A 24,081-nucleotide genomic window follows, 5' to 3' on the forward strand; every position below is an offset into this window, starting at 1 on the left:
CCGCAGTTTGGTCAGACTCATGTTTGTAGCTTCGAGAACACTGTCCAACCATCTCGTCCTCTGTTGTCCCCTTCTCCTTGTGCCCTCAATCTTTCCCAGCATCAGGGTCTTTTCCAGGGAGTCTTCTCTTCGCATGAGGTGGCCAAAGTATTGGAGCCTCAGCTTTACGATCTGTCCTTCCAGTGAGCACTCAGGGCTGATTTCCTTAAGAATGGATGCGTTTGATCTTCTTGCAGTCCATGGGACTCTCAAGAGTTTCCTCCAGCACCATAATTCAAAAGCATCAATTCTTCGGCAATCAGCCTTCTTTATGGTCCAGCTCTCACTTCCATACATCACTACTGGGAAAACCATGGCTGTAACTATACAGACCTTTGTTGGCAAAGTGATGTCTCTGCTTTTTAAGCGTGGAATAGACCTCTTCTAATCTAAGGGCATAAAGTCAGCTGGGTGCTGAGCAAAACTTACTTCAGAAGAAATGCAGAGCAGGAACGGAGGTATCTTCAATCAGTATAAGGATCCATCTTCTTGCCCACGTTAACTGATTTCCCACCACAAATGCCCAACACCTCAGCCACAACATTAGCAGTACATGTTTGTGTCACAGTGCACACAATAAAAATATGGGTTTACCTTCATTCTTCTCTCGGCCCCATTCATTCCACCCATATTTTAACGCTTTAATTTCGGTTTATTTGCCTCCCCACCCACTCCCCCCACCCCACCAGTTGTCTCTTGGGCCTTTTTTTGAGGTATTTGCTCCCTTTCACAAAACAGCCATAAGTGCCTTAGGCAGTATTTGAATTTAATGATGGATGTTTTCTGCACAGACAGGTTAGCCTAATTACTACATCATCTCTGTCTCTATTTAATTAAAAGGCAGCCAAGGAAAGCAGTTTCTCCTTTAATTAAAATTTTGTTACAAGTTGCAGATTTTACCACTTTCTCCATTGAAACCTGAGCTCATCTTGGCCACTGTGGCAATTATGCAGAGTTTTCAGATCAAACTATCAAGGATAAGAGATTCTATGGAACTGGAATCTTTGGTAAAAGTGAGGGGTTTCCCCCCAAAAAATAGAGATTAGATGTTTCTTAGTCAGGAACAGGCTTCAAAACAAGGCAGAAGGGATAATCATTATAATGATGGCAGAGCAGAAATGAACTGATTTCTGATTTCTGACTGACCGGACCCAAAGGGTGCTCATCAATGGTTCCTCTTCATCCTGGAGAAGAGTGACTAGTGGGGTGCCACAGGGTTCTGTCTTGGGCCCGGTCTTATTCAACATCTTTATCAACGACTTGGATGATGGACTCAAGGGCATCCTGATCAAATTTGCAGATGACACCAAACTGGGAGGGGTGGCTAACACCCCAGAGGACAGGATCACACTTCAAAACGACCTTGACAGATTAGAGAACTGGGCCAAAACAAACAAGATGAATTTTAACAGGGAGAAATGTAAAGTATTGCACTTGGGCAAAAAAAATGAGAGGCACAAATACAAGATGGGTGACACCTGGCTTGAGAGCAGTACATGTGAAAAGGATCTAGGAGTCTTGGTTGACCACAAACTTGACATGAGCCAACAGTGTGACGCGGCAGCTAAAAAAGCCAATGCAATTCTGGGCTGCATCAATAGGAGTATAGCATCTAGATCAAGGGAAGTTATAGTGCCACTGTATTCTGCTCTGGTCAGACCTCACCTGGAGTACTGTGTCCAGTTCTGGGCACCACAGTTCAAGAAGGACACTGACAAACTGGAACGTGTCCAGAGGAGGGCAACCAAAATGGTCAAAGGCCTGGAAACGATGCCTTATGAGGAACGGCTAAGGGAGCTGGGCATGTTTAGCCTGGAGAAGAGGAGGTTAAGGGGGGATATGATAGCCATGTTCAAATATATAAAAGGATGTCACATAGAGGAGGGAGAAAGGTTGTTTTCTGCTGCTCCAGAGAAGCGGACACGGAGCAATGGATCCAAACTACAAGAAAGAAGATTCTACCTAAACATTAGGAAGAACTTCCTGACAGTAAGAGCTGTTCGACAGTGGAATTTGCTGCCAAGGAGTGTGGTGGAGTCTCCTTCTTTGGAGGTCTTTAAGCAGAGGCTTGACAACCATATGTCAGGAGTGCTCTGATGGTGTTTCCTGCTTGGCAGGGGGTTGGACTCGATGGCCCTTGTGGTCTCTTCCAACTCTATGATTCTATGATTCTATGATTCTGATATAAAAAACACCAAAGCTGATAAGCAGAACAAAAATGTATATACAAAGCTTAACTGTCACCACAGAACTCCACAGTTCTGTTAATTCCACAGTTAACAAGTGAATTCTTTCTATTACAAATTGGTCCCTAAAACACCATTATCATCCCAAAATGTTCTCTCCTAAAACTGTTCTGTTGATATTCAAATCAGAACAATATCAGTCTCAGGATCTTTCCCCCTGTTCAACATACAGCTGATTCAAATACCTAGTCTGTCTGCTAAATAGTTTGATACTTGGTCAACTGAAAAATTGAAAAAACCTATAACCAATTGGGTTTTCTTTTTTTCTTTTTTTGTACCAATGCACTTTATCTCCCTCTTTTTATTTAGTGTCTCAGGAGAAAAATAAAATGGTAACAGAACTTGAAACCTGTGTATCATTAATCAGGTTTTCTCAATAACATTTTTTTCATTCATTATTTTAAAAGGCTGCATTCAGCTTAATATTATGGTTCAGGAAAGTGGCACAGGCAATTATTTGAACCAGAATGTTTTATTTTCAAGCTGAAAGCCCCAGTTTTTAGGCAAAGAAGAAGAAAGCAATAAAATAATAAACCTTATTTTGCCCTTTTTTTTAAAAAAAAAAAAGCACATTAAGAAAACTGAATTCTTCATGGCTTTTTAAGTTAGGCAACCCCCCCATTTGCGTGCAATCAGCATGTGCCCTCCCACAGACATATGTGGCATTTTCAGCGCCAAAAGGGGACAGGGCAAGAGAACAAAATTCCCACGCAAGTGGGGGCAGAGGCGGAGCTAGCTGCTCCAGCACCCGGAGTGACGTACATGTTGTGCACCCAGGGGCGGGGCTAGCTGCCCATGGGGGCGGGGCTAGCCACCCACGGTGAGCAGTCCGAGAGGGGGGGGAGCAGCATGGCGATGTCACCCCCCCCAGGGATGATGCCCGGGGCAAACCGCACCCCCTTCCTCCACCAGTGAGTGGGAAGATGAAACTAAACTATGGGTTGAATCAGCATATACCAGTTCAATTCAACAAACCTTCATATTTGACTTAGGCTGTAATCCTAGGCACACTTACCTGGGAATAAGTCCCATAAACATACATGAGATAATTGAATCGCTTTTTCTTTTTTTTGCTACAGCTGAGCAATACAGTGTCTGTGACTACAGTACTTGTTTTCCAGTATGATTGTATGGGTATTTACTCAGAAGTGTGAATAGTATTGTCGCCCTAAGATAATAAATGTTAAAAAAACAAAAGGAAGTTTAGATATAAGCAAGGAAAACTAGACATTCTTTAAAACCTTTTGCAGCTTTCTTCTGATCTTAAAATGCTGCCAAGCCAAATAGATCTCTTGTATAAATTAAAGGAACTGTGCTTAACAGAATTCAGGAAGTGGGCCTCAGATTTTTACATCAGTGCTGTATCCTGAGCCAGCATATGAGGAAATGCTCCCTTGACTAGAAATAATTCAGAAACAGCGAATCCCCAGAACATTTGGGGCGTAATATGCAGGTTTGGGCTGTTCCAGACAATTTTTTTTCATAATGTAGATGTGGAGTTGCTATTCACTTAAATCTTATTATACCCCAACTGTTCACTTTACAAGGTAGTAGACAAGCATACAATTTATTGTGCATTTTAAAATAAGCAACTGCCCACTGTAAAGGAGAACAGAAGCCACCCTATGACTACTGTTAAGTTGTGGGTTGACATAGCAGACGACACAGCGATTTCTCCAAAGCAGCTCTTTATTTTGTAAGCTGGAACAGAACTAACTGAGGAGCTCAGTCAGCCTGCTTATATAGAGCTCCAGAACAATGTAACTGTTGCCATTTTCTAAAACTATCCAATCACTGAACAGCACTTTTCGATCCTTCATTTGCATACAAAACTATCCAATCACTGATCGTCACTTTTCGATCCTTCATTTGCATAACTATCTACAGTATCCCCCTGCTGGCCCAGGGTGAGAACTTCAGTACATAACAAATACCATAGCTGTACAGGGTCAGTCGCTGGAGCATAGCTGTCAACTTTCAGATTTGAAAATAAGGGATCAGCAGCCTCACCTGTTCCAGGGACAGTCTACGAGATATCTAACAATCTGGGATAGCAGCGGGAAACAACGCTGGAATAAGGGAATTTTCGGCAAAAAAAGGGAAGGTTGACAGCTATGCACTGGAGGCCCCTGAATTAGATCTAGCCCTCGGAGAAGTGCTGTCCTCTGGATATCCTGTAGCCAACTGAATCCACAAGCAAACGAAGAACTGAAGTTAGGTTTGAGGATAATGGAACTTGGCAGCAGTTGTTTTTTTTTGTTGTTGTTGTTTTTGCAGTGTGTGTGTGTGTGTGTGTGAAGGTAGTCTCAAGACCTTGGACCAAGAACCCCCACTTCCTTCTCAAAGCACCATCTTTTTACTGGCATTTATACATTTTCTATCAAAGCAACACCCACATTTTCAGACCACCCCACTATTATACTTTGACTTTGGGAGAATGCTGTTCTTCTCTTCCTCCAGATAGTAATATAACTCATTGCTATTATGAGTGGTCACAGCATCACTGACCTAAGTGGAGATTTATTGTGAACAGTGATGAGTCACAGCTGCCTATTTTGTAAACTCTTTTTAAAATTAAAATTGGAGGGCATTGCAGCATTTATTGTGCACTTTTTTGTTTTGTTTTTAAAGCAGCAATTAAAAAAACCCACAACAGACTAGTGCTTTCCACCAAATTTATTTAGCCTTTTAAAAGGGGAGGTATCAAGCAAATGAGAACCCATGGCTTCACCTCAAAAAGGCATGGGGTCTCTGAAAAATCAGACATGCTTTGGTGAAAACAGGAGCAGCATTTTAAAGGTCCAGCAGGGTCAGTTAGAGTTAAACTGACAGAGACAACCAACTTGATTAGGATTTCTAAGCACTAGCTAAGAGACATCCTTGACCTACTTTGCTCTTGCCATCCAGCCCCTCCCCAAGTATACCTTCTGCTAAATAGAAAACAGTTAAGGCCAACTCTCAGAGGGTGTTGCATTCTGAATGATGACTTCACCAGTGGATTTTCATTAGCAATTAAAATAGCTTATGGAGAAATTATGCATTCTTAATAATATGACTATTACTGCATTGGCTTTCAAGAGTCTGTGCTGTATTCACAAAAGCAAGGTAGTGTGTTGATTTACACTTCTTTTGTGATACATGTGTCTGTACGTGGTTCTGCGAATGTCTAAAATGGTGAACCTTGAACAATCGCAGATGAATTTCATTGGTTCCCAAAACCAGAGATATATTCCCCATATGTTGAACATCCACTAGTCAATGCTGAGAGCAATACCTAAGAGGCTGGACATTCACTGATTTTATTTTTCAGATATTCACAGCATTTGTGTGGGATTGTCAGCTGACATTCACCAAAACATATCTGTAAACCATGAACATATCTTGATCCTATAAGATAAGCAGCACCATGAGATGGACTTAAGCTCTAGAGAATACTGGATAATTGCACTAAATGCTTATCAGGATTTAGAAAAGCCTTTCCCCACATCTAGATTAGCTGAACTTGTGTGAAAGATCTGCAGCTGCACTTTCCACCCTATTGTTTTCTTGTTGCCATTTTGCCCCGTGATGAATCTGAAAATCTTCGTTCTTCTTTTTCTTTTCTTTTAGCTGTGCTAAATGAGAGCTTTTCTTTTGCAGTAACACACACACACATCTGTCTCAGAGCTGCTGTGGTTTAGATCATTTCCTGTCAGTGAGTTCAGCCTGTTGATCTCTTGGCAGCATTGCTAAAAAATGCACCAGCAAGACTACGGAGGGCTTTTGTCAAGCGAAGCAAGCAAATTGGATCACAGTCTCTGCAAATTCTCGTTCTAGTCCAAAACAGCTGAAGAGGCTCTTAGAACCAGTTAAACCTAAAGGGCGGAAATAACTTTCTCCATATTATTGTTTCTCATCTGCCAAAATTTTATGGACTTGTATGGCACTGCACACCATTAAAAACTGAACAGGAAATTTCAAATTCTGTTCAGAAAAACATCTTCTGTACCATAGAAGGGGAATTTGTAGTCTTCAAGATATTGTGAACTTCAACTCCCATCATCCCCAACCATTGACCATGGTGGCAAGAGGGCTGGTCTAAGACAGAGTCCAATAACATCCTGAGAGTCACATTTCCTTTTCCTTGGACCGTGGTTCTTATTTGATATAGTTGGAAATCTAGGATGCCTCTGAGTTCCTTTTTCCCATGCTGCCTCTACCAAACACAACCCCTGCCCCACAAAAGCATCTATTAGAGACAACTGTCTCCTCTACATTATCTTCACAATTCTTTACAACAGCAATATCCATATTAATGCTCTCTGGAAGCCAGATGTGAGAGGCAAGGGTTGCTTCAAATTTCCAAAAAATTCCCTTTCCAGCTAGAGTCTTCTTGCATTTGTACTGATATAAGAAACCTGGCTGTCAGCCCTGTGCGCAGCAGTTCCCAAGGGGATTGGCTGTGTGATCAAGTTCCCCACAGGGAAACTGGTTGCATAAAGTGCGTAGGCTACACCAGTAAGATAAAACAATACAGTGGTACCTCCGGTTACGAACTTAATTCGTTCTGGAGGTCCGTTCTTAACCCAAAACCATTCTTAACCTGAGGCACTCTTTCGATAATGGGGCTTCCCGCTGCCACAGCACCGCCGCCATGCGCCTTCCACTCACATCCTGGGGCAAAGTTCGCTACCAGGAGCATCTGCTTCCGGGTTAGCAGAGCTCATTACCCGAAGCGTTTGTAAGGAGGACAGTACATAACCCGAGGCTCCACTGTAATGCACTCAATTTGATTCCCTATCCTAGTATGGTAACTTTGCCCCCACAGTTTTGAAACCAGACCAGGGGATATCATCAATACAAAACAGTGTTTCACTTTTTGAAATACTGAAGTCACAAAATTGGGGGGGGGGCAGGGGAGTGGGAGATTCACCACAACGTAATGTTTCTGAACAAACTCTTCAGAGGCAGGCAAGTTCTGAGCAACTGCAAGGGCACGTTTGATTAGAGACTGGCATGTAACTGATACCATCTGCATGTTAGCAGAAGAAGCACAGTGCTAACCACACAGTTGAGAAATAGAAAATAACCTCAGAGCAATAACCTCAAGGCCATCATATCCTAATTTAGGGTTCACAGTGGCTCAAGGGAGTGTGCTTTTTAAAGCTGCTATTCTTTCTGAGTTTCATTGTAGCTGTTACCTCATAACAATGCTAAGGGAAAAGGTTACCATAAAATGCCCATGAGAACAATGAGCCGTAACAGTTGGCCTTTGTCATTGTAGATGTCAGTTCACCATACGAGTGTGTAGCAAAAGTGGGAATAGATTTCATGTCATTGGATTTGTGTGTGTTGATCTTGCTGTACTGATTATATTGTTATTTTTATTGTATTTTATGCTTTAACGTAAGCTGCCTTGGGGGCCCTTTGAGAGTTGAAAGGCAGGGTGGTTGTGTTTTGCTTTCATTTTTAAAGTCCTTGAGAGCACCTAGCCACCTAATTCCAACCTTTGAGAGTCAGAGTTTCCACCCTCAGCCTCTGCTTACAGCTCTAAAGCTCTGTGATGAAGGAGAGTCTATCATCTCCCAAGACAGTCTGCTTTACTGTTCAACAGCTCATACGGTCAGGAAGTTCTTCCAATCAGATGTCAAGGAAATAAGCAACTGTCTGACTTTTAGAAGACATCTGAAGGCAGCCCTGTTTAAGGAAGTTTTTAATGTTTGATGTTTTATTGCATTTTTAATATTTTGTTGGGAGCCACCCAGAGTGGCTGGGGAAACCCAGCCAGATGGGCAGGGTATAAATAAATAAGTGGTGGTGGTGGTCAAAATTCCCATTGGTTCAGGTCCTACCCTCTGAAGGAACTGAAAGCAAATTTGCTCCATCGTCTATGTGGCAGTCCTTGAAGATGGCTATCCTATTGTCTCTTAGTTGTATCTTCACTAGGCTAAACATGTTCAACTCCTTCAAGCTTTCCTTGCAGCAACCGCACACATTTTTTTTGTTGTTTTGATAGGAAAGAGAAAGCTAATTGGTATGGTTTGAGAATGAAAGCCATACCAAGCCATCTATAGGGCAGGGCCCACAAATTAGAATCCTGCCTGCCACTCAGTTGTACAAAAATACTGGAGGGAACAATGAAAGACAAAGCACTGCCAAAGATGTGAGCAAAACCAGCTTTAGTTCAGACACAGTCCAAGACTAAAAAGATCTCTGGAGGTTGTCCAAAAGTCAGCTTTCTAGAATGATGACCGAACTACAATATGGAAAGCAGCTGGTGTAGTTATGTGAATGTCTAGCCACCTGGAATGGATCAGACATATGTTGAAAGGGAATACTGTGTGAAATTAGGCACGGGTTATGGCAGATTTTGCTTCAAGTAATAATGGCCTATCTCACTACAGCTCATTTAAAGGGTCCACGCTCTGGACAGCAGGATTGTGCAAAAGGATTATTTTACGCCCACCACTGTACTCTACCACTGTTCTTCTTCAGCTTCCCTGGTTAGGCTCTAACCTATTGCCATTCAGATAGTATTGTAATCTGTAAAACTATCAGTAAAAGTAACAATAAAGTGGTGTTGGAGCTTGGGGTGGGGTGGCGAGGGTTAAGCACCCTCTTCCCAGTTGACACTGTTGGAAGAGATCTCTCTCCTCCCACCCCCGGTGGCACCCTGTACTGTTCCAAGAAACAACGTTATGTGAACATACTGTGCTATATACAGAGATAACTGGGCAATATTTACTTTCAAAAACATTCTAATCTATCTTTAAAGAAGTTCTTTCAGGGTTCACATCAGAACAAAACACAACTATATATTCAAAACAGTGCCTTTATGGGACATCTCACCAGTTCCCTTTAAGCTTTGTCTAATAATGGATTATCATCCTTGCAGAATCTCTGCATTGTAATAATGTCAGTGAAGTGGAAGAAACACCCTTATTATGTGTGTCACTTTAGTTCCCACAGGCTCTGCCTCCCCTCACATATTACATACACATCATCACATAATAGCAACAAAATAATCAGGCATTGTTTTTACTAAGGGGTTGTGACTTTCACACAAATTCACACATTTTTGCTGGACTGTCAGTATGTTTTCACTGAAACCCCCCCCAAATTTAATGCACAGGGCACAATCATTCTATAAAACTTACCTTTTTCGAACTTACCATTTTCTGAGGGCCTCCATTCAAAACAGTACATTTTCCAAAGATGCTGGAACAGATAATAACCACTTTGTCTTCTGCCTGGGGGCCTGTTATACTGCTCTCCTTTGTTAAACCACTAAAATTATGTTTCTCAACCTAACCTTTGGAAATACTACAGTTTCTGAACAATTATAGAGAGCTTGCTTTTCTAAAAACACAGTTGCCCTACTGCTGGATGATCACAGTCAGCATAAAATTGTTTCTTATTGGCTGAGATCCAAATAGCTACTTCAGGAGCATCCGAGGGCTTGGTCACGGGGCTAATGGGATTTTCATTTCCCCCTTTTTCTTTTAACATCAAACTTCCATGCCATGCCGCAAATTGCTTTCGAGCGCTCCCTCTGTTTTAAAGTGGTTTGCCATTTAGCTTGTCAGAGGGGCTGTTGTTCAGGAAACTCAAGACCAAATTCCCCCGTGGGCATGCAGAATTAAAGGCAGAGTTCTTTGGACCCCATAATAAGCCACAATAATTTCAGAACCAAACAAGGCATAAAATGCGTTACGAACTGCTAAACTTTATAGGGATAGATTGTCAATCGTATGAATATGAGAAACAAGCTGCCAAGGAATAATAATAATGTCAGAGCTGGCTCCAGGTCCCAGCTCACAGAGGACCAACGCTAGCCGGTAGTAATGTACAAAAGTCTTTATTGAAGTACAGTTTCCATTTTCAAGCCGGAGCGCCCCAGCTCTACGTCTAGGGTTTAGATCGGCGAAGCTCCATCTGAATCTCCGCCCCCTGTACACCAGTTTAAGATTCTAGCCTTACTCCACCTCTTCCGTCTCTCCTTTCTCCTCTGGGTCCTGCTACCCCCCGGGGTCCCTTCCTTCCTGGATTCCTCTGACGCTGATGCTGACCCCCCTGACTCCTCCCGCTCTTTTTGGCGGGCTTTGGGACCTGGCTCCCTATCCGGGCTGCCAACTGCGCCGCCCTCCTGTACATTTGAACTTGGCGCGCGCGCCCAGCCTTCAACCTTCCTCTCGACCGTTTCCTCGCTCCCCGATGGAGGCGTGGCCAATCCTGACTCATGTCCTCCCGCTGGCAGTGCGCCGCCTGATCCCGATGCCTGGGACTCCTCCCCCCTACTGCACTCTGGTGTGGACGCTGGTACTGATTCCCTACGGCTGCTCTCTGAGTCCCCTCTGGCCCCTTCTTCCTGGGGTGCCCCCCTAGGCACCCCCCTTGCTCTGACCATGGGAGCCCCTTTCTGTGAATCTTCCGATTCGCTGGAAAGACTCAGAGACCTCGGACCGCTGTAATCGCTAACATTTCCTTCGGACTCCTCCCCCTCGCTCTCCATTTCCTCCCTTTCTTGTGCCTCTGCTCCCGAACCCCTGACAAATAATAATAATAATAATAATAATTGTTATTTATATCCCGCCCTCCCCAGCCGAAGCCGGGCTCAGGGCGGCTAACAACAATCAAATAATCCAACAATCAAATAATCCAACATTCTAAAAACATTTCATTATAAAAATTAATTAAAATCAAATTAATGGCAACCGTTAAGCAAAATTCTGTGCTGGTTGCCAGAGGAGGGAGTCAGGCTGGGCCCTGACCAAAGGCCTGGTGGAACAACTCTGTCTTGCAGGCCTTGCGGAAAGATGTCAGGTCCCGCAGGGCCCTAGTCTCTTGTGACAGAGCGTTCCACCAGAACTAACTCAGGGGTGACTAATCCTGATTCAGGGCCATGATCCACCCCCACCCTGAAAATCTTTCTGACCCACCAAGACCCCCAAGCAATTTTGGTGATGATAGTGTTTTTGAAACACAGTGCTAGAGTGAGCTGTGTAGTGCCCCAATAGAGATGCAAATTTCCTCCTCCGCTCTCCATGGATCAGCTGAGGGAGAGGGCTGTGTGTTTGCCTGCCTTTGCCTCTGTGTATGTATGTGTGTGAGAAAGGACCCACTTTTGGCCACTGTCCACAACTGGCAACCCCAGAGGGTTGGCTAAGGGTGAACGTGGTCCTTGGGCCAGATCTCTGATCTGAAGGAGGTGGTTTGAAGACGCCATAAATTAGACTACACCTAGTGTAAAATAAATCCCAGGTTGTAGCAAGGCATGCTAGGAGGGGTAGAAGAGACAAAACCAACATTTCGCAGCGCCTTGCAGCTCCTTTGAAGTCTCAATTCCTTCTCAGAGGGCAGGCAGGGAGAGGCATTGCTATTCTTTCTGCAGCTGCTCCTACTGCTACCTGTTTAAGTTGCTTCAGCAAAGCATAGCCATGCTGGGGAGGAAGGAGAGGAGTGACTCTAGGGTGGCTTTGCAAGACGCTTATCCACACTGGTGTTCCTCACTAGCTGCAAAAATTGTTGTTAGGGAGCAGGCCAGCAATAAAGCAACTGTGAAGTTGACTCTTTATTCAAAGAAACATGATCACGGCAACTCTTCCCAATAGGTTTTGCCCCAATGAGGCAAGGTCTCTGCCTTCCCACAGCTCATCCTCCACAGGTTCCTTTCCCAGCAGCCTGAGGCTCTGTCGGCCTTGTATCTTGTTGTTCCACCCTCTTCATTCCTCTCTGTGTTCTGGGAGACCAGGGAGGAGGGCAGCTGGTTGCAGCAGGAAGGGGGAGACTCCCTGGATTCTTCAGCAGCCTGCCTCCACTCTGCCTCTTGGGCCCCCTCTGCTTCTGCCTTTGATTCTGGGCTGCTCTCTGCCACAGCCTCTTCCTGCTCACTAAACCCTGTTGCCTCCTCAGCTTCCGAAACCACCTCCTCCCAGTCTGCTCCCTCTGATCATTGTCGTCCCACCCTGGCTCTGAGCCATCTTCCCCTGGGGGTTCCCAAGCTGGTGCCTTCCCCCACTCCTCTGCATCCAGCCAATCCGTGACAATTATATACAGTACCCTGGTGGAGGGGACTTGTAGCTCAGTGGCAGAGCACAAGATTTCATGCAAGAGGTCCCAGTTTCAGGGAGAGGCTGGGAAAGTCCTCTGTTGGAAACCTTGGCGGTCAGCAGACAATACTGAACTAGATACACCAAAGGTGTGACTTAGTCGAAGACATCTTCAGTTAAGGCAATCAGTCTATCAGAGGATTTTAGATGCTTTATGCCTTTCAGATAATTTAAATACAGTTGTTTTAAAGATGTTGAAGAGAGAACTTCAACCAAAGCAAAGCCATCCTTGTTGTAACATTGGTTGCTCTTCAGGCATCTTGAAAAATGAAAAACGAACCTGCCTAAAAGGGCCACAAGATGTCACTACTGTGCTACAGATAGAGCGCTAAGGCAAATCTTAAAAAATGTAGTGTAAACACTGACAACTGGGAAACACTGGCCTGCGAGCGCTCCAGTTGGAGAACAGCCTTTACCAAAAATGTCATGGGCTTTGAAGACACTCAAACTTAGGACGCAAGGGAGAAACGTGCTAAGAGGAAGGCACGCTTGGCAAATCCACACCATGATCAAATCCTGCCAAGAAACCAATGTCCCCACTGTGGAAGTACGTGTGGATCCAGAATTGGCCTCCACAGTCACTTACGGACATATTAAAACCGTGTTTATGGAAGACAATCTTACTCAGCTACGAGTGAACGCCAAAGAAGAAGAAGAGTGCTATTTAAGGCCTCTGTGAAAAAGAAGTTGTATTTTCTTGTCCTCTTTTTTTTAAAGGCTCCCCAAGCAGAATAGGCTGCAGCTATCAAAATGAGTTACGGATAGATGACCCAACTAAGGACACCCATGATCCAAATATGAACACATAGTCTTTGCAAACAAAATAATTTCAAAACTAAAACATGCATCCATTTCTATCCTCCAAAGCAAAACTTTTCATGGCTGGACAGATATATGCTAGCACTACTGTCAAGCAGAACAATTTTTGCACGGCAAAGGATGGCAGCGTTTGTTTAGCACACTTTCCCCTTAGAGTTGCCTATGTTCCTAAAACAATGTTTGCTTTTAATACTAATGCAAATCCCGTGCAAGCTTACAGGGAGCAACTGAACGTGGTGTGACTCATTTCTGATTCGGCATGCCTAGGGTTGCATGGACTGACAGCCTCTCCTGACTTCAGTGGTCATGCCTGAAGAGCGTTTATTTCGAAGAATAAACTCAGCAAATGTTTGGGTACTGTGTGTGTATGGGAGAAGAAACAATCCTCATCCATTTCAGATTAAGTCAGATACCAGAACATTTTGTAGGGATGATGTGGGAACCCTAAGAGAGCGAGGCTGGCTAGCCAAAATAGAGGGGGGTTCTACCTTCACACATACTTGTATGGGGTGCATTCCCATGCCACTGGGAAACAGGCAACCAGGTGGGTGAGTAGTGTGGTCTGGTTCTAACGTAGCAATGGATTCAGACCTTCCCCAGTGATAATCCATCTCCTCGCAGAGCATACAAACAGGCCTATTACTATGGTGGGGGTGAACCCCTCACTTAAAAAAGGTCCAAGTGGAAGAGGAATGGATCATTTCAGGTTTAAACCGTTAGGAAATAAGTGGTCATTTGCTATCCCTGCATTAGGAATTACACTGCAGCGTTGAGGTTGTGGAATAGCTTCTCTAGAGAGCCATACGCTTACATCACTCTTGGATTAATGATACCTTTTCATGCAGCTTATGATGTAATTTTGTATAGTGTTTGGACTTGAGAAAGCCAGATCTTTGTGGCAATGGGGGTGGGAGGTGGACTACAGTTCCAATTGTAATATAAAGCTCTTTTAGTGTACAGCGCATGACACAGTAGTTTACTAATTTAAGACACAACTTTGGCTTGGCGTGTTGCATTTTTACTCACCTGTTAAGAACGTTCAACAAAGGAACTCAAAAACAGTTTCAAGTGAATTCTAACTGATTCAAAGGGGAAATGTGTACAAGATTATTTTGCCATTTCCCCCTTTGGAAGGATTACGGTACATTTTTTGGGTGTGTACCTAAAGATATGTGTGATGTGATACAGGCACACACTGCAAATAGGAAGAACAATGGTGAACAGCAGCATAACTGTTCTATTTGGAACTGTTTGTTTTATAATTGCAAAATATATTGTTGTAACCCACCTGGGACGTTATGCTGAGGAGCTGGAAACAAATTTTATCAATAAAATAGCTTTTTAGGAGGATTTTATCGTATATCTGATCACAGTTCATAGTAAACACATTATGGTACTGTCATTTATTTTTATATTTCAAACTTGGCAGCCCAAGTCATTAGCCGACAAGCAGCAATGTGTCGTAACTTGTCAGCAGCAACTCTCTTGTTTTAGCAGAATCAAGCATAGATCAGAAATTCTGGTTGACTACCATCCGTCACAACCGGGCTGCCTGCCTTGGCAGGTCATGAGTTTTGCAGGCATTGTTTCAAAAGTGCTTTTCTACATTTGAATTGTGTATCAGCACTGGACTGAAGCCGATTTGTTAGCCAGCATCTGAACCATCAACGTCTATACTTGCCAGTTTGTTTCCAAGCTGAATTCATTGTATTAGTAACTACCTTTAAAATCTCTAAATGGGCTGAATAGGACTGCCTCTTGCTAGATCAGGGTGCTCCAACATGCAGCCTCAGGGCCTCCAATGCCTTCTTTGGCAGCCCTCAGCCCTTGTGCTGCCTTCCAAAACCCAGGTAAGCAAGATGCTAGGCTTTGGGACAGAGGTGTGAGGGCTCTGGCAGGGCCTTAGAATCCACCAGCCCCGTTCCCAAAGCCTAGTTAGCACTTTCCCAGTTTTGGGAAGCAGCCTGCAGATTCCATGTCAAATGACTTTTGAGCCCCACTTGATATGAACAGTTGGGCCATCCTGTTCTAGATCATCCTGTCCACTTCCCAAAATCTGGTGCCGACCACAGAGGCCCTTTGTTGGGTCTGACTTTTGGGAGATGTGCAATTGGCTTGGAGGAGAGAAAGGGCTCTCACGGGACACCCTCATACTATAGAATACCTCCGCCCTCGGCACTTGCTGTCAGTTGGCAAAAACATTCCTGTTCCAGCAAGCTTTTGCTGTGCTGGGTTTGCAGAGCCCGTTTTTATATTGTTTTCACGGGCTGTGGCATTTTGATTGTTGTACGCTGCTCTCGGTAACGTGAATGGATTTGGAGGACAGGATACAAAACTTTGAAAAGAGAAGTAAACAAGCAAACAGAAACTGGTTTTCCTTGTGCTTAAGGTTACTTTCTCTTTACGGTCTGCCAAGGTAAACAGTTCAGTAGAGCTTTGGATGGGGTAAAATAATACAACGTTCACTTTTTTTTACATAAGATTAACTTTTATTTCATAAGGTAACTAGATACCAAGTGGCAGAGTAAGAAACCATCTAGAAAACCAGCAAAGCAAAAAGAATGGACATGATGGAAGAACTAGGACAGAAGAAAGCAACCTGATTCCAATGATGATTATTTATGCAGACTTACATATTAATGCCATGCACATTAGGTATAGAAGTGATTACAGAAAATTAGCATGCATTTCATACAGTTTTTAATGTGAGATTAAGGCACTTTTGTTTTATAGAGAACACACACTGTGTTTGCACCCCCCCCCTATTTTGTCACTTTGGCAGAAAACTCCTGTCCCAGTTAATGCTACAACTGGAACTGAATTTATATTAAAAGCAGAACTCAAATCAATTCATGGATATTTTACAGATTAGTGAAATATACACTTCACATATATGCACCACGTATATATTATATATATATGCACACACTAAAATTCAGCAATGTGAGCTGTAACTGGTTTTTACAAAATTAAGCTATGTATTTGTATGTACCACATTTTATCAAATCTAAGTCTTGAATTAGGTACTTATCAATATAAAAACTGAATTAATTTACTTAACACCCCCCCTTACTAGGTTATGTTAGCATCCTATCTTAGTGGTTTGCAACTTTAAGACAAATTTATGTTAGACCACAGTAGCTGCCAAGGAAAAGACATGCAGGTCTAGAGTTCATTTTATTAAGCGACACAGAGACGTTAGGTGCCATTATAACTATAGCTTAGATCGGGTTTTATTACAAATGCAAGGGCCAACAGCAAGCCAAAGACCACCTTCCCAAAACTCGCAAGAAATTATTGCTGTTAAATGAATGTATATATAAAATTAAGCGGGGAATGAAAGGTTAATACAAGAATGTTAAGTACAAGCAATGGACTTGAATCTGATACTAGCAGAGAATTTCATAACACCAAGTTACTTTCATGTTTGTCTGACTCGCCTGCTCTGATTTACAAGGAAGCTATCAACTTAAGTTGCAAAGGTTCTCAGTAAGCAGTCCAATGTAGGCAGCACCATCAGCAGCAATTATGGCTTCCAAATAGTGATAAATAGTTGCTAAATGAAAGGACTTACTACTGTTCAAGTGTTGTTTTGGTTTTGTAGGTATATGGTACATGAAGTCTTAAACATAATGTAAATAGCACAGTAGCTCTCAGACTGAGAGTCTACTGTCAAGCAAGTTCCATACAAGGTGCTTTCTGCATTGTGTCTGATTGCGAAAAACCAAAACATTACTTTTCTCCCCAGATTTTGCCTGTCAGGATGAAAAGAAGATACTTGGGATATCTATTGTTGGAAAGTAACTGAAGACAGTCATCCATTTTTATGTCATTTAAATATTTTAAAACACTGAACTTCTAAAATACCACTAGGCTAGCCTTCCCCAACTCGGTGCCTTCTAAATGTTTTGGACTACATTGGCAAAGGCTGCAATAGACCATGCGGTCGCTTATTTCTTAAACCACTGCTGTTTTGGTATGTTTGTGCAAGGAAAACACTCAACTTTGAAGGGAAATGAAGCAAAGACAGGTCTTGTGCTTGAAAAGAGGGGTTGCTTTTGTTTAAAGTTACATTCTAAATTAGAGAGTTTTATTAAGATCTTAAAAGTGGCAACTTCAGAGAGATCCATGTGGCATGTATGAAATTTCTGCCTCGTGAGGTTGAATTTCTCAGAAAACTACTGCCTTCCTTGTGCCTGGGTACAATGCACTTGCTATAGCTTTTTCTTGAGCTCATCTTGCTTCAGATATTGTTAATTTTCTATCAAGCCAGATCTGCTTTTTGAAATTTGCATGGAGAGCCTTGGAAATTAAGTGGCAGCACGAGTCTCTCAAAGTGGAACATGTGCTGTTCTGTCAGCCTGGTTAAGCCAAGGTCAAGATCCAGTATTCAGTAAGGGGCCTATCAGCTCTATTTATATAATGTGCCTTGGAAAGTTGGAGGCAGCACAAGTCTCCCCTGCTTCCTTCAGCCTCCCTGACTGCCCAGAACTCATAGATATAATACCCTTCTCATGGCTTTCTGCCTGCCCTATTAGGTTGGGACGCACGAACCATTCAACCCAATATAAAGGTGAAGGTAAAGGACCCCTGACAGTTAAGTCCAGTCACAGACGACTTTGGGGTTGCAGTGCTCATCTCGCTTTACAGGCCGAAGGAGCCAGCATTTGTCCAGACAGTTTTTCCGGGTAGGGGAACAAAAAAGTGGGCAGTTATCCTCACAGGGTTCACAGCCCAATCACTTCCCTACCATCCAGCACCTGCACTCAGCCCCAGTCCAAGTGATTCCCCCCATTCTCAGCCCAATTCAGTATTTCCTGTCCCTCTCCAGGTGGTTTGTCCATCCCTTTTTCATAAACAAAGGGAGGGAAACCTGTAGCCCTCCAGATATTGCTGGACTCTCTCAACAAGCTCAGCCAGCACGTTCAAGGGTGATGGAAGCTGTAGACCAGCAAACACTTATCGAGGTCATAGGTGCTCCATCCCTGTTGTAAACCGATCATCATGGAATCTTACAATGTTCATTCTTTTTTTCTTTTTCTTTTTTAAAAAAGAAAAGCGTTAAAGGAATTTAATTCTGCCTAAGCTCAGTTCAATGCTGAGCTGGTTTAGGGAATGCTTTAAGAAGGCACCGCTATTGTGAAGAACGCATTAAAGGCCTTTACAAGAAGCAGGTGATTATGAAGCATTTGCTCCTGTCATGACCGAAATGGAAGGAAGAATCAAAGTAATGACGCTGGCTTTGTTCACCAGCTGCTAAAGATTATACCATCGCCCTTGGAAATGCCTTAAAAGAGATGGCAAGGAAGAAAGAACGTTAAATGCTACTGGGCACAACACTTACGGCACAAGCAAATCTGGTGATCTTGTGTTTTCCCATGGTGGCTGTGTGGATCAACACACAACTGCTAGCGACTGCCAACACCATCTGGCATAATCGAGCAAAGGTGGCGGCAGCAAGAACAGGACAACCCACCTACCAAAGAAGAGCTGGGTGAATGATAGAAGTGGGGAGAGACATATGCCATGAAAAACTCGAGAGCAATGACTGGATCCTGGGAAATGAACCAATTGTGGAGGCAATATGTGGGAGTGCTAATGGGGAAGCTGCAGGAACAAGGACTGTGCTTCTTGTGCTGCATACCAACACCTTGCTGTATGTGGCTCTTAAGAACTTTGATCAGGCTGACATGGTATCCATCTGCCCCCAAAACTTACACACTCAATAAGTTGTAATTCATATGCAGTGCGCTAAACTTGAATATGATTGGTGGCTCCCCCCTCCAACAAGTGACAACAGCCCTCCCCTCCCTCATGGGAGATGTATGATAGCTTGGCAGGCTTTAATTACTAGGCGTAATTTTTGAAAATGAAATGTCCCTGTGTAGTTATTTGCATAAGGTGATATCCAGTGGTTACTCATACAGACTCTTCAAATTAAGATAAGTCCATTTATTTCCAAGTATGATTTAGTTGGACAAATATTTCTTTTGAGTGTATAAAGTATAAATCCTATTTATGGAGTGTCACATTTTACTTGCTTTTAACAAACTAAGCTCATGCCTAAATAGTTGAAATTCCAAAAGTAGTCAGCAGAGGGAAACCTAGGCTTACACAATCCAATGCCCTCAAAATGCTGTTTCCTAAGTGAAAGGCATATGGTTACCTACTTAAGTGTTTTAACAATTCTCCATAGTACTCTCTTCCAGCCTCAAATCAGATGTTTATGCCTTTACTGTCCCTCCTCCTCTGCTTCTGTTTTCTACATATATCAGCAACTTATCCTCTTTCTAATGTCACTGTCAAGATACCCACATACTCTCTACTTGATGGGAAAGTGCTCCCTGGTTCCATTTAATTAATGAAGCCCATAATTTCTCTTTGACCTCATTAATGTCTGATCTTGTCTTTCTAACTTAAACAGGGAGCTTTTTATGATCTAGTCTAGGCATGGCCAAACTTGGCCCTCCAGCTGTTTTGGGGCTACAACTCCCATCATCCCTAGCTAACAGGACCAGTGGTCAGGGATGATGGGAACTGTAGTCCCAAAACAAATCACATAAATGACATTACCTAGGAAGTGAGAAGTGATTTGAGTGAAAGGGTGGAAGCTTGACAAAGAAAGCGTCACAAATCACTTTTGCGTTATATCCAACACAAGATGTCAGCAAAGGAAAAAAAGGGGGTGGGGACTAATGGGTTAAAAGAAATGAAACAAAGGAACAAGCACAAACAACTGTTTGGACAAAATGTATGGTGTTGCTTTTGTGTAGCATAATGTAGTGTGATGTTGTGTTTGTGTGTGTTCATTCATTCATTGGTATGGGGAGCCTGGATGGAGACAAAACAAAGCTCAAAAGCAACTTCAAGATGAAATAGCTCCACTTTCTTGGATTCAGCATAAGTTTTGAATTATGAGCGTTATTTGTTACATTCTTTGTGGAGGTAGCATGTTTAGTATGCTATGAATTTAGGACAATAGGAATAGGTGACGCCAAGGAGGAGGAATCAGTTTCTCATTATGACATCAAGTCTCATAAACAATAGCAGCAGCATGTATATATTGCAATTTTATTTCATCTGCTCAAACAAAACAAAGTTAGCATTTTAAGAAATTTTAAAATGACACAATATGGTAAAAATAGCAGAGAATTAACTGAAAAACTCAAAAGGAGGTAAAACTAAATGCATGAAAATTCAACATTCATTAGTGTTTCATCTTCAGTTTTGATTGACACTTGATGCTTGCAAACTTTTTGAACAATGAACTTTGTTTCATGACAACTCTGAAGAGATTTCAGCACCAGCACTAAGATTTGTACATTCAGTTTGTTTGCAATTGACTTGTTAGCCACTTGTGTATGAATAGGACAGATTTATCACAGATCAGATCACAGTGTTGAGGAAAGCAATACCTTCCTGGAATTAAAAGTGATCCCCTAAACCATATTCAGCTTAAGGCATCCGCTGTACAAAAGCACAGGAACCATCATAACATTTTTTTAAAAGAACAGTAATTAAAATAACCTAAGCTTCCTCTGTAGCTCATTTTAATTACAGGACTATCTAGCAATGGCATAGCTGTCATTAAAACAGCCTTAATTTACAGTTTAACTAAAATTGGATTTCCTGGAACGGTCCAATTCAGGATCACATAACTATGCATGTAGAAAGAGTACAAAGACCTGTTTCTTTTTTCCTTTTGCACAGAAATCATGTTATTTTTAGACCAAGGCACAAAACGTTTAGTGCATTAACCAGTTTCGTTCACAATCTAGTAACTCAGTTTTCTTACCTTTGGACCACTTACACGTCTAACATTCGGCTAGGCTATCTCTGAATTTTCTTTACAAACAAAATCAGACATGATTTCTGAAAAGAGTAAGCATTTAGGGTTATACTGTTTAATCAGAAATTACTTTTAAAAGATGAAAATGCCTCCTCTTAATTTGAGAGCAACATCTGTTTGCCTTGTTATTTTAAAAAATGCCTTCAACTAATGCATGCAGATAACACTTTAAAAAAAAATGTAGCCACTGATTTTTGGATCATATTTTATATGCCATACTTCCATCTTACAGAAAGAGGGGAAACAGAGAATGTCCTCAATGAAAACTTGAAGCAGCAATAAGCAGCTGTTAATTTGCTTTGGTGCCCAACACTTGGGAGGATATGGTAAATAAAGCTTTCTTACGAACTAAACTGGATGAAAGTGGGTAATTCAAGAAAATGAGTAATTCTGTCCATAGCCACAAGTTATTTTTTTCAAATCAGCATAGCTCACAAGATAAATATGGCACTATTATATAGCATGGAGAATTTAAGAGGCAGTGGGAATTAGAGATTGTTGCACATTATTTGCCGAATTACAACATTTAAAATTGCAGGATTCCCCACCCCATCCCTTTCTGGAAGTCTGTATGGGATATCTTAGTAAAGGTTTGGACACTGGAACAGGAGATGGAACAAAGTGAATTCCATCTTTGAAGAATATGTTGTTGCCACCACTGTTCTTAAGACTTTCCATTGTGTGACTTTGTGCATCAATATTTGACCTAGACTACCTAGGTCAGGGCATGGCCAAACTTGGCCTTCCAGCTGTTTTGGGACTACGGTTCCCATCATCCCTGACCACTGGTCCCGTTAGCTAGGGATGATGGGGAGTTGTAATCCCAAAACAGCTGGAGGGCCAAATTTGGCCATGCCTGACCTAGGTCCACTGCATGGTTAAAGGAACAGGAGCAAGCTGTAGGAAAATGTGCACCTTTCCTGGCATGACCTGCTCACCCCCCAGCTCCTTAACCCTGGTTACAGGCAGCACGGGCACCAAAAGCTTTTCCAGTCCTGGTTAAAATATGGTATTGTCAAGTTTACGGCCAGTGACGATGCAACCGCTAACCACGATTCAGAGATGGGCAGGAGGAATTTACGTTGGGGAGAGGTTGGGAAGAAGTACATGACCTCATGACCTGCTCCTAGTCACTTAAACTGGGATTAAAGGATTGGCAGCATAAATAACCCTTGCACTACGCTCACACCCAAATTAAGTAGAAACTGACCTCAATGCACAGGTTCAAGTAGCTGTTGTGGAAAGACTGCTCTGTACTACTTTTGTATGCCTCTTTTTAAAAAAAATTACCTCTAAGTTTAATCATGATGCTTAACTTTATACCAAGTTAAGAAAAAGAAGCAAAATCGCTTAAGGGTTTCCAAACCTCTTACTGAAGCATTACTAATTTTGAAATACAAACAAAATGATACAAAAAAATTATTAAGTATCTGCTTCTATTTAACATGGTTACTGATAAGTCACAACATTTTCCTTATTATTACACATGCATGCAATATAAGGAAAAATAGTGCAGTAATTAATACAAATTTTTTTAAATAAAAAAAGTCACCCTACCCCCAACCCTACACCTCCCAAGTTTTGCCTGGGCGTTAACTAGGCCTTACTGTAAAAAGGCTACTTAATATTTGTGGCATGCAAGGATGTTTTAAATTAAAAAGCCAACTCTGTGGTTGTGTTATATTACAAAAATGTCTACATGCATAAATCTTAAAAGCTCAAAAACCTACGGTAAGTCTCTAACAATCTAACAATTTACATCTGACCATTGATTTGTTTTCTGGAGAAGTCTTAGATTTGGTAAAGCATTACAATTTAGGAAGGCATCTACATCTTTATACTCAGGACAGCATTTGCATTTTCCCCTACAAAACTGTACGAAGGCTAACTAGAGAGGCTTCCTATCATAAGATTCCAAAACTCAATATATCATCACATCCTAGAAGATCCCTCATTCACCAATACTGTATTTTACAACATACTCTTATCTGCTCTTTATTTTGTGAACTGAAGTCATGTTTGATCTTTAATTCATGGAAACACCCCATATGATAGGAAGACTAACCTGAGATACATTTGTACAACAGTATAACTTGCTAAATCCTTCACTAAGAAAACCTCTCTGAAAAGCCTTCCCAAGCTTTTCTCTCTCCTCTCTCTCTCTCTCTCTCTTTTAGTCTTAATGAATTGTGAATGTGCAGCTTCATCTCGATATGAAAACATTTCAATGCACTGTGATCTCGTCTGACAGGTATAGGATTTTCTGCATAAATCGTTACCGCAACTTAAGAACATTTTCCACCAGGTTTAAAGTCAGAAAACAGCAGCAAAGGGAAATCGTATACCGAAGTGATGTCTGAAAGCTTTCAGAATCTTGCCCTTCTTCCAAGTATATTTTTTTTCCATTTTCTTCTAACAGCTCGCAAAATGTAGTCGATTTTGTGCCAAAACCAGTGGTCACAACGGCTAAGTCCTACTATGCTGTATTCGACTTGCTCAGTTCTTGCCGGATTGCTGATTTGGAAAGAGGAGGGAAATTGCTGTTAAAACTCTTCAGTATCTCAACAGAGAAAGGATGTGGTCTGTTCATTTGAGAAAACCTGTATCAAGATAGTGTTTCCTCAAACATAGTACAGACAGTGTGGCTATAGGTAAAAGGTAAAGGTATAGGACCCCTGGATAGTTAAGTCCAGTCAAAGGCGACTACGGGGTTGTGGCGCTCATCTCTCTTCAGGCCGAGGGAGCTACATTATAGTGTGGTAGTCCCAAAAAGACTAATAAACTGAAAGTGAATTCTGACAAGATGAAGGCTCTGTTGCTAGGTGTTTCTAGGGTCTGGGAATTAGGTAGACAGCACACTCTAAATGGAATTATATTTCCCATGAAAAACCAGGTACATAGCCTGGGTGTTTTCTTGGATCCAGCTTTGTCCGGGGAAGCCCAAGTGGTTCTGGTGGTGCTGAGTGCGCTTTTCCAGCTCTAGCTGGTTTAGAGCTATTGTTATTCTTGGATGGATAGCCTTGTCACAGTAAACCATGCT

General features: G+C 42.2%; 1 protein-coding gene across 22 annotated transcripts in view; it reads right to left on the reverse strand.

The window, feature by feature from the left end:
* Positions 1–20,247: 20,247 nt before the first annotated feature.
* The window catches only part of ENAH (ENAH actin regulator), a 146,482-nt gene continuing 142,648 nt past the window's right edge, over positions 20,248–24,081 (reverse strand). For 14 of the 22 annotated variants that reach the window (XM_083434435.1, XM_083434446.1, XM_083434447.1 and 11 more), the window contains one exon: positions 20,248–23,555. In XM_083434435.1, coding sequence (XP_083290561.1) covers positions 23,518–23,555 — 38 coding nt within the window. In that variant the 3' untranslated portion in view covers positions 20,248–23,517. The remainder of the gene's footprint in view (positions 23,556–24,081) is intronic. The other 8 variants (XR_014509754.1, XR_014509755.1, XR_014509756.1 and 5 more) reach the window with 2 other exon arrangements.

The sequence above is a fragment of the Podarcis tiliguerta genome (genome assembly GCF_965153285.1).
Source record: "Podarcis tiliguerta genome assembly, chromosome: 3".
NCBI classification, from domain to species: Eukaryota; Metazoa; Chordata; class Lepidosauria; order Squamata; family Lacertidae; genus Podarcis; species Podarcis tiliguerta.